Below are 12849 nucleotides of genomic sequence, written 5' to 3' on the forward strand. Positions count from 1 at the left end.
GTCCCTGCATCTGCCTAAGTGGGCGCTTTAGTCTGCTGAGCTATCTGGCTGGCTCCCTGTTTTTTTCACTTATTACTAACTGTGGAAATGCTATAGAATTGGTAAAAAAAACTGAGGCTGGGTGTGATGGTGCATGCCAGAGTCCCAGCATATGGGAGGCAGAGGCAGGAGGACTGCTGTGAGTTAGAGGCCAGTCGGGCTACACAGTGAACTCAAGGCCAGTCTGAACTATACAGTGAGATCCTGTCTCAAAAAGAAAGAAAAAAAAAATTGAGACTGTCAGGAATCCAGAACCCAAACACTGTTTACTGCTTGGCCAATGTGAGGTGGTTCAAGTCTCTTACCTGACTTAACTTGTTCCGAAATCTATTTTCCTGTACAATAAAAGATTAAGTTTTTTTTAGTTCTCAAAAAATGTAATTCTGTTTCCTAGCTAATTGAAGATTTATAGCATTGGTCTCTTAGACTTTTTAAAAAAATCTTTTGAGTGCAGATTTTTTTCTAAAAGTGCTGCTGTGCTTTCTTAAATCTCGTAAGTTAATATTTTCACGAATTACATTAGAGCTTATATAATATATATTATTGCTTTTTTGAACCCAGGCCCTTGTGCTTGCCAGGCAAGCACTAATTCTACTGAGCTATCTCCCCGGACCCTCCTCTATAGTCTTTTACTGTGAAAATGACTGACTGTCTGTCTGTCTGTCTCTCCCCCCTTCTTTTCTTCTTTTTTGTGGTACCAGAAATTGAACTCATGATCCTGCACTTGCCAGGAAGGTGCTTATGCTACTGTGCTGTCTCCCTGGCCCTCAAAAATTATTCTTAAAAAAAATACTCTTACGACTCAGATTGTTTCTTCTCACCTGCCGTGATTAGAGTTGTGTAGTGGCTTCTCAGGTTCCATTTGGTCACAAGTAGCGAAACGTGGCATTTGTTCTGCTGGTTTTCATGGGCCTCCAAGAAGTGCTCACGCAGCTTAACCTGACTTTTCCTTCCAGGTTCTTCGCAGATGTAGTGCCTGCAGTCAGGAAGTGGAAAGCAGCTGGAATGAAGGTGTATGTCTATTCCTCAGGGAGCATCGAGGCCCAGAAACTTTTATTTGGGCATTCTACAGAGGGAGATATTCTTGAGGTAGGTTACTTTATTTCTTTTAACACTTTCAAAGGATAAAATATGGAGTAAGGATTGTGCTATATTACAATTAACTCCACATGCAGGTAACTACATTTATATGTGCTGATAGGTAGGTTGTAAAAAGAAGTACAAAGCCAGACATGGTGTCACACATCTGTGATCCAAGCACTTGGGAAGCTGAGGCAGGAGGATCACCATGAGTTCAAGGCCAGTCTGAACTGCATAGGGATACTCTCAATAAACCAAAAAGAAAAAATTTAAAAAGAAATGGGAATGCATAGAGAGGGTTGAAATATGTGATGACTTTATTGATCAGAATCTCTTAAACTAGGGCTGGGGAGATAGCTGGGTGTTCTAAGCACCTGCCTGGCAAGCACAAGGACCCAGGTTCAGTCAAGTACTGCATGCTGTGCCACCCCAGAACCCCAGGTGTGGTGGTACGTACCTGTAGTCCCAGTGCTAGGGAGGCTGAGATAGGAAGAGCGCTGTGAGCCTGAGATGCATAGTGAGACTCTGTACCACATAAATACAAATAAATGAAATACATATATTTATTCTTAAGCTTTGTTGCACATTTGGATCACCTAAAGAGTTTGTGAAAACTGTGGCTCTCTGGGCCTTGCCTCCTAGCAAATCTGAATGGGCAGATCTAGAGTGGGGCTGTGAGCTTGCATTTAAACCTCCATCTGAGGTGATTTTAGATGAGGGTAAGTATAGCTGGCTAGTGTTTGCATGTAAAAACATGCATGTATATACAGACATGCCAGCCCCTGAGCTGGCATGTAAATCGGCTGTCTTGCCAGTATTAGAAGATCAATACCCAAAAGAAAGTAGAGAATTGTTCTTTGGTTGTATAAAATAAGGTGTCTTGAAAATCAAAGTTTATTCAGCTTGGATTTGGTGGTACATGCCTGTAATACCACATACTCAGGAGACTGAGGCAGGAGGATTGCAAATTCGAGGTCAGCCTAAGCAACTAAGTGAGACCTTGTCTCAAATTACATTTGAAGAAAGGACTAGGGATGTAGCTTTCTAGTAGAGCCCTTGCCTAGCGTGTGAAACAGGTACAGAAAAACAGAAGAAGTTGATTCTGTGTCTTAAAAAAGAATAAAATTAGGGAAGATGCCAAACAGGGCTGTGCATAGTTATAAGAGCTGCTTGAAGGAGTGTCTGTGGCACGGGTGTGTGCTGGGCACTGAAGCGCGGGCCTGGTGCGTGCTTGGTGTGTGTGTACTGCTGGCCGGGCTGCAGGCCCTTGAGGACTTCAGCAAAGCACGAAGTAGTTTCGTTTGTTTCTAGCACTTTGCAGAGGTGTGGGTTTTATTGGAGGAGAAAAAAAAACCCTGCATTATTATACAGGATAGTTGGGCACATTATGAAGCACAATGGTAAATTAAAAATACCTAGTACACGTTTCCTGTATATGAGAAAATTCCTGCTCTTCTCTCTGTGTCACAGTCCTGTGGCCCCTTAAGGATGTGGTGGTCAGCGGAAGGGAATACGTTTAAAACTTTAAAAGAAGTGCTGACAGGTTGTGAGTGTAGCTTAGGAGAGGAGTGTGTACTGTGGGCTCAGTCCTAGCATCATAAAGAGGGACAAAAGAGCCGACAACTGAGTGCAGCATGAACTTAGTGATACAAGTAACTTGGCCAGGTAACTCCTTTCCCCTCCCTCTCCCTTCCCTTTCCCTCCTTTCCTTCTCCCCTCTCCCTCCCTGCTTTCCTTTGTATTTTTCTCTGTTTCTGTCTCTGTCTCTGTCTCTCTTCGGTGCTTGGGATTGAATCCAGTTGAACCTAGCACCTAGTGCACTCTGGGCAAGCACTGTGCCACTAAATAAATATTTATTGAGTCCTTAAGAGTTTGCAGAGGGGCTGGGGAGATGGCTCAGTGGAGTAAGTGCTTCCCTGGCAAGCTCAAGGGTCTGAGTTCAATCCCTGGTTGGGGGGGGGGGGTTTGCAGAGAATACTTTGGCTTTAGAGCTTGTCCTATTTTAATTTTTTTACTTTTTCCTTATTTCTAAATCAAATATGAAACTAAAGTGAAGCCCTTTAGTCATTAGTGACTGCCCTCTGAATACAGATAGAAAACTTCTGCTCTCTCATACCATAGGCAGTAGGTGAAAGTGGACAGCATGATAATTACTTGCCAAGTTCATGTTAAAAATCTTATTCTTGGGCTGGGGAGATGGCTCAGTGGAATAAGCGCTTCCCTGGCAAGCTCAGAGTTCAATCCCTGGTTCCGCAAAAAAAAAAAAAAAAAAAAAATCTTATTCTTCAGTTACCAAATAAGGCAAAATGAAAGGAATATACAAAGCCAGTCTTCACTTTAGAAAAGGTAACATTTCCTTAATTCTGAGTGATCACCAGGCTTGTGTCTAGTGAGAAGTTCTGAAGACATTCAGATGATCGTGTTTTATTAGCTAATCCTAAATACGGGCTTGTCTTAATTACTGTTGGGTATAAGCAAGGGACACATTTGACTTCAGTTACTTCTAAGATGGTTTGGATATCCACTAGCACAGGGTAGAGTTGAAAAATTTTTAATTAGAAAATGAAAATTTTGGGGGCTGGGGAGATGGCTCAATAGGGTAAGCGCTTGCTTGGCAAGCACAAGGGCCTGAGTTCAATCCCTGGTTCTGCTTAAAAAAAAAAAAAAAAAAGAAAGAAAATGAAAATTGTTTGAAAGTAAAGCAATAGCACAAAGTAATGACACAAATTAGATACAACTTTTCATTCTAATAGGGCTGGGGAGATGGCTCAGTGGAATAAGCGCTTCCCTGTCAAGCTCAAAGGCCTGAGTTCAATCCCTGGTTCCACCAAAACAAAACAAAACAACACTTTTCATTCTAGGATCAGAAGGATAATGTTTAGATCCTTTCTTCAGGAATGAAATCCAGTTCAATTAGTAATTTGAATAAATAGTGTTTCAAGGATAGAATGTAGGAAATGTGTATCTCTGAATGATTGTGGATATAAAATGAATGCCAGTGAAAGTCATATGTATAATCTTATGTATGTCTTCTTCCAAGTGTTTATTATTATAAAACCTTTATGTTTACTTTATTGAGTGGCCATAAAGTTCTCTATTAAGGTAGATGTTTAGTAGATATTTACTGAATGAATGAAGTCACTATGATTTCATGCATTTCAGGGATAAAAGATGTGAGACAAAAGGATTTGGTGTCATTGTTATTCTTCCTGTCTTCTCTTTGTTCAGCTTTTTGATGGTCACTTTGACACCAAGATTGGACACAAAGTGGAGAGTGAGAGCTACCGAAAGATTGCAGATAGCATTGGGTGCTCAACGAAAAACATCTTGTTTCTGACAGATATTACTTTAGGTGAGTAGTGATAGCACAGGCCGGCCTGGACCTGCTGGGCTCAAGCTCTCCTCCTGCCTTATCCTCCTGAGTTGCTGGCACCACAGGCACATAGCACCATGCCCACTGGCCTTCTTGTGTTACATATTCCAGGGGAGCAGCCTGCCTTGTACTACAGACCCATTTGTTTTAACAAATGAGGCCAGCTCTAGCCTTAGGGAAAAAAAAAAAAGAGGGAGCTGTATGTGGTTAAGTCTGCCTGTCATTCCCAATGGAACCCTTTCCACTGCCAACCGTGAGAGCAGAACTCATCTCCATCTTCCCTCCCTGCTCTCTTCCCTCGGTGCCTTCCAGGTTGTAAATCATCAAATTGGATTTCCAGGTAAAGATGCACGCAACTTTTACCCAGCCTGGCCCCCTTTATTATGCACAGTGTCTTAGCATTATGCGTAATCACTTAAGGACTGGATGCTCAAAGCGTTGTGCATTTTACTGGCAATGTAAGTGATTTCTGTAGTTCTTCCCACCAGATTGGACATTCATGCTATGTCATCTGTAAGAAGGTGGGTCCTCAAGAGAAATAAAGGAGGGAAAGTCGGTGAATGAGGACACTGGAAGTTCAGGCACACGGGAAGGTGGACTGTGGGTCTTCCTGCAGGCCACTGGGCGGGGAGGCTTTCACTCTCCCACTGGGCTCCCACCTTCGATTGCCTCTCTGGCAGACTGACTTCCGGTGTTGGTAATTGTGTGTGCATTTCAGCATGGTTCTACATATTTATGGTCTTTCCTTTCTACTCCGGGTTGTAAATTTCTCTGGGACTGAGGTCACACCCTCAGTTACTTCTAGAACAGGACTTTGTGCGTGGTGCTGGGGCTTGAGATAGAGTGTGTCTGTGACAGGGACACAGGCTGATGCCTTGGTCCACTTTCTCCTTTCTGGGACGACGTATCCCACGCCTGCAACCTGCAGAAGAGGTTTATTTAGCTCAGTTTCAAAAGTTTCAGTCCATGATCAGCTGGCAGAGCAAACCTTGGGTCGCAGCAGCCAGGAAATGGAGCAGGACAGCAGGGCAGCTGGGCCAGAGAGCACGGGCACAGTGCACGCCCTGCCCAGACACTCCCCAACAGACGTGTGTGTTCCTGGTTCCCTGGGTGGCTCCCAAGCCAGTCAAGTTGACTCTCAGCCTCACACTCAGCTGGGCAAGGGCACTGTGGAGAGGACACCCAAGGGATGAGGCCACTGCTTTTCCACACAGTACCTGCGCCTGCTGGAAGAGGCTTCCATGGTCTGTGGCAGGATTCTGTGCAGCCTTCCTGTGTGGTATCAGGCAGCTAAGTCACTTCTCTGGCCAGGATTTTCGGAGATGAGGTCTACAGGAAAATGCAGCTGCTAGTGAAAGTTCTTACCTGAAGTAGTGACTGTGAGCTCTACTTTTCCCTCTTCTGCCAGCCATGTATGTAGCTTTTCGTTCAGTGTGATGGGCAAGAGTTGCATGTTTAGATTTGCTAAGCTGTTTTGTAAAAACTGTTAACCAGCCCAGATCACTGGTGCCTTCAGAAGTTACATCTTTTTCCAACGAAATACAAATAGAGCAAGGCTAACATCTGTGTGTCACTGATGCGTAAGTAGACATTCAGTTCTGTACTGGAGATTGAAACCAGGGAGGTTTGAGCTACGTCTGTCCCCAGCTTTTAAGACATTTGTTGGCTTCAAATTTGTGACTCTCTTGGCTCACGCTCCTGAGTAGCTGGGATTATTGGTGTGTACCACTGGGCCTGGCTTTAGTAATTAATGTCTTTGTCACATTTTCAGTCTTGGGTAAATGGACTGGAATTTTTAATTTAGGTGAACAACAGCAATTCACAATGATTTGTTACCTTGAAATTTGGAAACTTGGCAGATTAGTTTAGTGGGATTAGTGGGATCAGCCTCTCTCCTGTGTGTCCGGCTTAGGTCAGCTTCCAGATTGAAAGCTTTCTATAAATTGCATATTTTTTCTACTTCCTGGAAAGCTTGCTCACATGGAGGCTTATTCTTAACTGAGTTGCCAGGCCACGAGAAAGGCGCCGTCCGCAGCATTAACCTTGGCCACCGCCATCCCACCTATACTGTCTTTGCACCTGAACTGTGAACAGATTTTGCCAGTCATATTTCTATATAGCCCCTTCTACAGTTTCAAGCTACATTGTACCCTCGGGTGGCTTTTGGGGACATAAGAGTGGTACTGGTGAGGTTGCCTTATTGCAGGGTGAGGGAGGGCACATCAGTTTCTGTGAAGACAGTTTGAAGCCCTGTTGCTGTTTTGTTCCTAATGGGGAGGAAATAGGTCTTGTTCTAGTGAGGTTAGCTGGTTTCAGCTGCTTTTCTTTATTCACATGGAGGAAACTGTCAGAGGTGACTGCAGTTTGCTTTCTGTGTGATTATCATAGCACATTGTGGTTGTACTTGGGTTATTTGGGCTGTGGTCTTGCTTTGTACTCCACTCTGGCCTTGAACTTGTGAGCCTCTTGAGTGCTGGGATGCTAGGCATTTACGGCTGTGTGCACCAGGCGTGGCTTTCCTAGCATTCTGCATGGTAGATTTCTGCAAGTTTAGAATCAAGGACCTGCTTTGGGTTAGAACTCCCCACCCAGGCAGCTGCTTCTCTGACTGAATGCTATTCAGCCTGGGATCTCCCAATCCTCTCTCCATACTTTCGGTTAATGATTACAATGCCTCTATGACTACTTGTAGTTTCTTCATATTCTTGTCTCTAGCTATGCATCTATAATTTCTTTCATATATATATTATATTTAGTGCAGGGTCTACAGGTCTCACTACATAGATCACACTTGTAGTGATCCTCCTGTTTTTCAGCCTCTCAAGTGCTGGGATTACAGGCATGTGTGCCAGCATACCCAGTCTGAATTGCCCATCTCAGCATGGGCAATTCAGCCAGCCCCAAAAATGATAGCAATGTACTTTTTTTTTGGTGGTACTAGGTGCAGCTATAATTTCCTAGTCATACGTGTATAATTTTAGGTCTTTCTTTTCTTTCCTAAGCCGTTTCCTTTGATTGCAGTTCTAGAAATTATTCCTAACTCCACAAAGAATAACAATGATCCCCAAGTTAGCCTCAAAGTGAAATTGGCTTCCTCTTGCCTTTTCCACGTGAAGGTGTATTCCTGCCACTCATCTTGGAAGAGAGAGAACTGGCACATGTGTGGCTGGGACGAGGCTGGCCGCTGCCTTGCTCTTCCAGTCACCCTTGGCCCAGATCCCACTGCGAAGGCAGCCAGAAGACCAAGTCGAAACCCGGATGATTCCCAAGTGTGTGAGAGAGAGAGCAAAAGATTTTCTCTATGGAGACGAGGAAAGGAGTCCAGAGTTTTAGGTCAACACATGCTTAAGTGGTTCAATATTCACTAATAGAGCAAACATGCTGATGGGAGACTTGCGTCCTCTGACATGGTGGCTGAACTTAGAGCAGCCACTGGCTGGCATTTGTGGTTGTGATGTGGTTGCACTGCTGGGTAGGCTGAAGCTTTACCTGGCAGTCAGGCTGGGAGGTGGGTGAGAAGCAGCTGGCTTTCTGCTGGACTCGGGAGAGGCCGATAGAGAAGCTGCCCTGCCCACCAGGTCTCTCCAGGAGCAGCTCTGTCTCTGCACTGCTGCCCTGTAGTTAGTCCCAGAGACTGAGGAATTGCCTGTCTGTAACCCAAGCCTTGGTTTCCTAGATCACGTGCCAGGTTTTTACCTGGTCACCGCCTGGCCTGAGAAGTCTCCTCTTCCTTCACACCCATGTTCCGATTCCCACTCCAGCTGCTCTGTGCTCAGGGCTTACTCGTGTGCTTTTTATTCCTGCCTAGAATTACTCCTTTCTCTGAGTTTTCTTTTCCTGTAGTTCTTTTTCTTTTTCTTTTTTAGTTTTGATGGTTTTAATAACTTAAAATACTATACTGTACAAAATTCACAAAGGTATGATTTGTATTAAGAGCTTGGACTAAACCATTATTTCTTCCTGGCATTTATATTTGTTCCTTAGAAAATACAATGTAAGTACAAGTATAGCCCAGTTAATTTATTGTCTCTAAAAGATGAAATAAAGATTTATACATGTGTAAGTATAGGGAATAACACTATTGTTATATTCTATAAGTTAAACATTTCTGTTCCAATTTTGCAGATTCATAGTAATTGATATTTTCATAAGTACACTTGAAATTATGTTTTGTTTCAGTTTTTGTTCATGTTTATTTCAGACAGCACCAGAAAATATACATTTTAATATGCCAAATTTTACCATCAAACTATTGAGATATATTTTAGCTGTCATTTTTTAATCACTAGTGCCATCAAATTATTTAATATTTTAAGGATTTTAAACTATTTTTGTAATCCTAATTGTAGACTATAACTAAATGTCGACTGTTTGGAGAAAAAAGCTCTCTATCCTGTAATAGTTTCCATTTAAGAAACTGAGAACATGTGTATGTTATAAAAATATTATAAAAATATTTTCTACAGTCTTTTTATACTGTTTGGCCCCTTTCATAGACATGGGGCTTGTACCCATAGCGAGGATCTGTCGCGTCTCCCTCCCTACCGCACCTGCATCTGCCCTCCTATCAGAGGCTCATTCATGCGGGAGAAAAGGCCAGTGCAGGGAATAAACCCTCTTTCTTTTGTCCTGGTAATAAAGCTGGGATCACTAAAATCAGCAACTGTTGGGCAACATGACCACTCTTCTACTCTGAATCCTGACAGCTCCAAGTGTTGAAAATCCAAACGAGTTCTAAAGACACAATAGGAAAACTGTTCCATGTGTAACTTTGAAAATCTATATAGCATCACTTAAAATTTTCATGTAAAAAAAAAAAATGAAACGCTTCACAAATTTGCTTGTCATCCTTGCGCAGGGGCCATGCTAATCTTCTCTGTATCGTTCCAATTTTAGTTTATGTGCTGCTGAAGCGAGCACTTTGTGTAGTTCTTGAACCCGCTTGGCCTGTGTGGCGGAATCAGGCGGATCTTGATTCAGCAGTTGTTCCACGTTGGGGTGGAGGTGGGTCTTCCACCTGGGTGTCAGCACCCAAGAGCAGAAGCTGGCTGGCTTTTCCCAGAGAGGCTGCAGGTGGCTGCTGCAGGCTTTGCGCCCCATCGCTTCTGTGTCCCAGCCGTTCAGCCGCCCTTGTAGGGCTGGGCAGTCAGTACACAAGGGAGGGGGTGTGGCTCTGTGCCACAGCAAATGCAGCCTGTCATTTGCCCCTGTTGGCCAGAGCACAGACCAGGAAGTGAGGCTGAGGCTCAGGGTTTGACCTGGCCCCTGCTCGCTCTCAGTTTCTGTGTCTGTGGATCATGATGTGGTTCCCTGGGTCACTGTGTGATTTAGATGCGACTGGGTACGCCATTAGGTAGGAGCTTTGTTTTGTCCACACAGCCCTGATCCCAGAATAGTACCTAGCACCTAGGAATTGCTAAATTAATGGACCTATTAGCTGTTATTTTTCAAATAAAAATACAATGGAGAGAGCAGTGCAGCCAAATGTATATTAGAGAGATCTCTTGCATTATCTTATTTACTTAGTTTAATTTGACTTCTGGCTTTATTGTGCCCTGTCATGCATACACACAGTGTCACTGACCTTAGGACTTACGGATAATGAGGGGAGAAACAACCACTGTTCATTTGTGTTGTGGCAGGAATACACATGGTGGGGGAGCAAGTGGCTCTGGAAAACTTGGGAACTGAATTTTGAAGAGTAGGATTTTCCAGGCAGAAGGGATTGGTAGTATAGGGAGGGTGCATGACACGTCGGGCTGGGGTGAGTGGGTACTTCAGCCTGTTTGAATTGTAGGATTACTTCTGCTCCACACCTGCTTAGTCCTGCTGTTACCTGCAGCCTGCCCTTCTGCAGACAGCTCAGTGGGAGAGAACAAGGCAGTGGAACAGAGGCTGTCTCTGCACCATAGTATCGTGTTCAGTGAAGCTCAAGTATACGCCACTCTGCTGTTCTGCGGGGAACAGTGAGGCAGTTTTATAAACATGGACACATGAGGAGAAGAAAGTGTGCTTATCTTGTAGTGTCAATAAAAATCAGACCCAAATTTGCTGCTGCTGTTGCCATGTTCCCCATAATGTTGCAAATCTCAAACTGTTGCAAATAACTAATGCTGAGCATTAGTAGTTTATAACAGCAAATCGCAGCCCTGGTGTTTTGGTGTTTTTGACCCATTCTCTCCTGCCTGCAGAGGCCAGTGCTGCGGAGGAAGCGGATGTGCATGTAGCGGTGGTGGTGAGGCCCGGCAACGCAGGGCTGACAGACGATGAGAAAACGAACTACCAGCTCATCAGCTCCTTCAGTGAGCTCCGCCTGCCCTCTGCCACGTAGACAGGGTTTCTGAGGACCCTCAGCTGCCTTTATTCTAATGTAAAGATGTACCTGTGTGTGCGCTCTAGTTAATTTCCATGGGCACATAGTGAAGAAAAAGTTTTCAGTTCATTGAAAATGAAACTTATTTAAAGATGCTTTATATGAAGACCTTGCTTGAGACCGTATGTATCCCTTACTGAAAGCAAAACACAGTTGATAGAAGAAACTGCCAAGCTACAGATGACACGTTAGTGTTACTGCATCATTACCACAAAAAGAAAGCCAGTTTTGAGATATTCAGAAGTCTTTTTTTAAAAACTGCAAATAATGTCAGAGAAATTCCCAATAATAATTCATTCTTCCTGTGTATGTGAGTTACAAGATGATAATAGCTGCCTCCCTGTGTACAAATGGAAAAGCTGACCTGTTTCCCTTCAAGTGGAGCTTTGATCAGGCAAGTGCTCCTTATGTAAGAAGAGATTTGCTGCCTCGTGGTTCCCGCAGCAAACATTTGTCTTCTCAGTGAAAATGCACACTGATGACGCTGAACGTTTAACGGGACAGTCCTGATCCTGCTGGTTGTTATCCCAGATTTTCTAGTTGCCTTCCCACTATCTTAGCACAGTTTGAAAATATATGTTAATTGCTATTTACTATTTTTTAAAACTTGATTGAAATTGGCCCATAACAAAAAAAGTGCTAGTACATAATATTTTCCTCTGAAATAGATGTGAGAAATGTAATTTTATAACAGCATTAGTTGTCTTGGTTCAGTTCTAAAAAATTTCACGTCAGTTTCATGTTGTGATTAATAAAAGCATTTTTTTCTCTTAAGTTTTTTTCTTTTTTTCTTTTTTTTTTTTTTTTTTTTTTTTTTTTTTTGGTGGAACTAGGGATTGAACTCAGGCCCTTGCGCTTGCCAGGCAAGCACTTATTCTATTGAGCCATCTCTCTGGCCCCTCTCATAACCTTTATACAAGTGGCTGAACTGTATCACTTCCTGCCAGAAGCAAAAGAGAAGCTGAGACTAGAGGGTTGAAAAACCAATGCTTTCATTTTCATGTTTGTCTTAATTAAGTGTGGTGTGTGCATATTTCATGGGGCGCCCCAGGAAGCCTCCCGACTGGCATATGAATCACGTATGCACAGGTGGTTAGGGTTTCGTTTGGGTAGTAAAGATTCAGCGCATGAGTGGGGTTTAAAATTTTGGGGAATCTTGTAAGTGTATTAGATGATGCTTGAAGAAGGCAGTTGTTTTCCTAGTTAAACAAAAACTAAGGAATTCTGGAGGAATAACTTTAGGAATGCTTTGAATTAGGAAAAGGAAGTAATCTTATGAATATGAGAGGACAGTGACAGACTTGGAATATTTTATAGTGTTAATTTGATCTAGAAGCTAATCAAATCTAGAGGGTATAAAAGTATACAAGTATAGAAAAACAGAAATAAGTTTAAATTAATCATAGAAATGGGAGAAATCTGTAAATGATGAAATCACGAATGGCAGTGAGAAGACGTTCACTTTTCTGGAAGTGCATAGGCAAAGGAGATAGCAGAGTGCCCCTTAGCCATAGTAAAGGAAACTGGAGGAGTAAGGAAGAAATGAGCCCTAGGCTGGAAGTTCGGAAGCAGTCGAGGCACTCAGTTCTAGCCAGCCAGGGTGGGAGTAAAGAGGCCCTGACGGCCCTGGGGAATACCTCAGGAAAGCTGCAGTTCACTCTGAGGAATGAGGACAGAAAAGCCAGTGGAGGAGGTAAGAGCAAGGTGGAATGTGAGCCTCAGGTTGTCAGAATGGGGGAGAACTTGAGCAAAAAGTTCTAGATTCAAAGAAACCATTCTAGCTGTGTGATGAAAGGCTCTTTGGAAGGACCTAAAGAGTAAAGTGGGAAGGCTGCTTCTGCTTATAACCTAAGAAAGGGAGTAGTGAAGTGGAATGTGATGGCACAGGCCAGTAATCCCCGGGACAGGATTCCTGGGAGGCTAGAGCAGGAGGATCATGAATGGGCGCCCACAGTAACTGACTGGCCTCGTGAGAACATGTCTC

At 43.4% G+C, this 12849-nt stretch overlaps 1 protein-coding gene and 1 non-coding gene across 4 annotated transcripts in view; one reads left to right on the top strand and one right to left on the bottom strand.

Annotated features, from left to right (window-relative positions):
• Positions 1–11587, top strand: part of Enoph1 (enolase-phosphatase 1) — a 31851-nt gene extending 20264 nt beyond the window's left edge. For all 3 annotated transcript variants that reach the window (XM_004643375.2, XM_023703538.1, XM_023703537.1), the window contains 3 exons: positions 996–1128; positions 4348–4471; positions 10684–11587. In XM_004643375.2, coding sequence (XP_004643432.1) covers positions 996–1128; positions 4348–4471; positions 10684–10823 — 397 coding nt within the window. In that variant the 3' untranslated portion in view covers positions 10824–11587. The remainder of the gene's footprint in view (positions 1–995; positions 1129–4347; positions 4472–10683) is intronic.
• Positions 9306–9412, bottom strand: LOC111813235. Its single transcript, XR_002818546.1, has one exon. It is a non-coding gene; the product is annotated as a U6 spliceosomal RNA (small nuclear RNA).
• Positions 11588–12849: the final 1262 nt, after the last annotated feature.

This window comes from Octodon degus, unplaced genomic scaffold (genome assembly GCF_000260255.1).
Source record: "Octodon degus isolate 3935 unplaced genomic scaffold, OctDeg1.0 scaffold00173, whole genome shotgun sequence".
Classification (NCBI taxonomy): Eukaryota; Metazoa; Chordata; class Mammalia; order Rodentia; family Octodontidae; genus Octodon; species Octodon degus.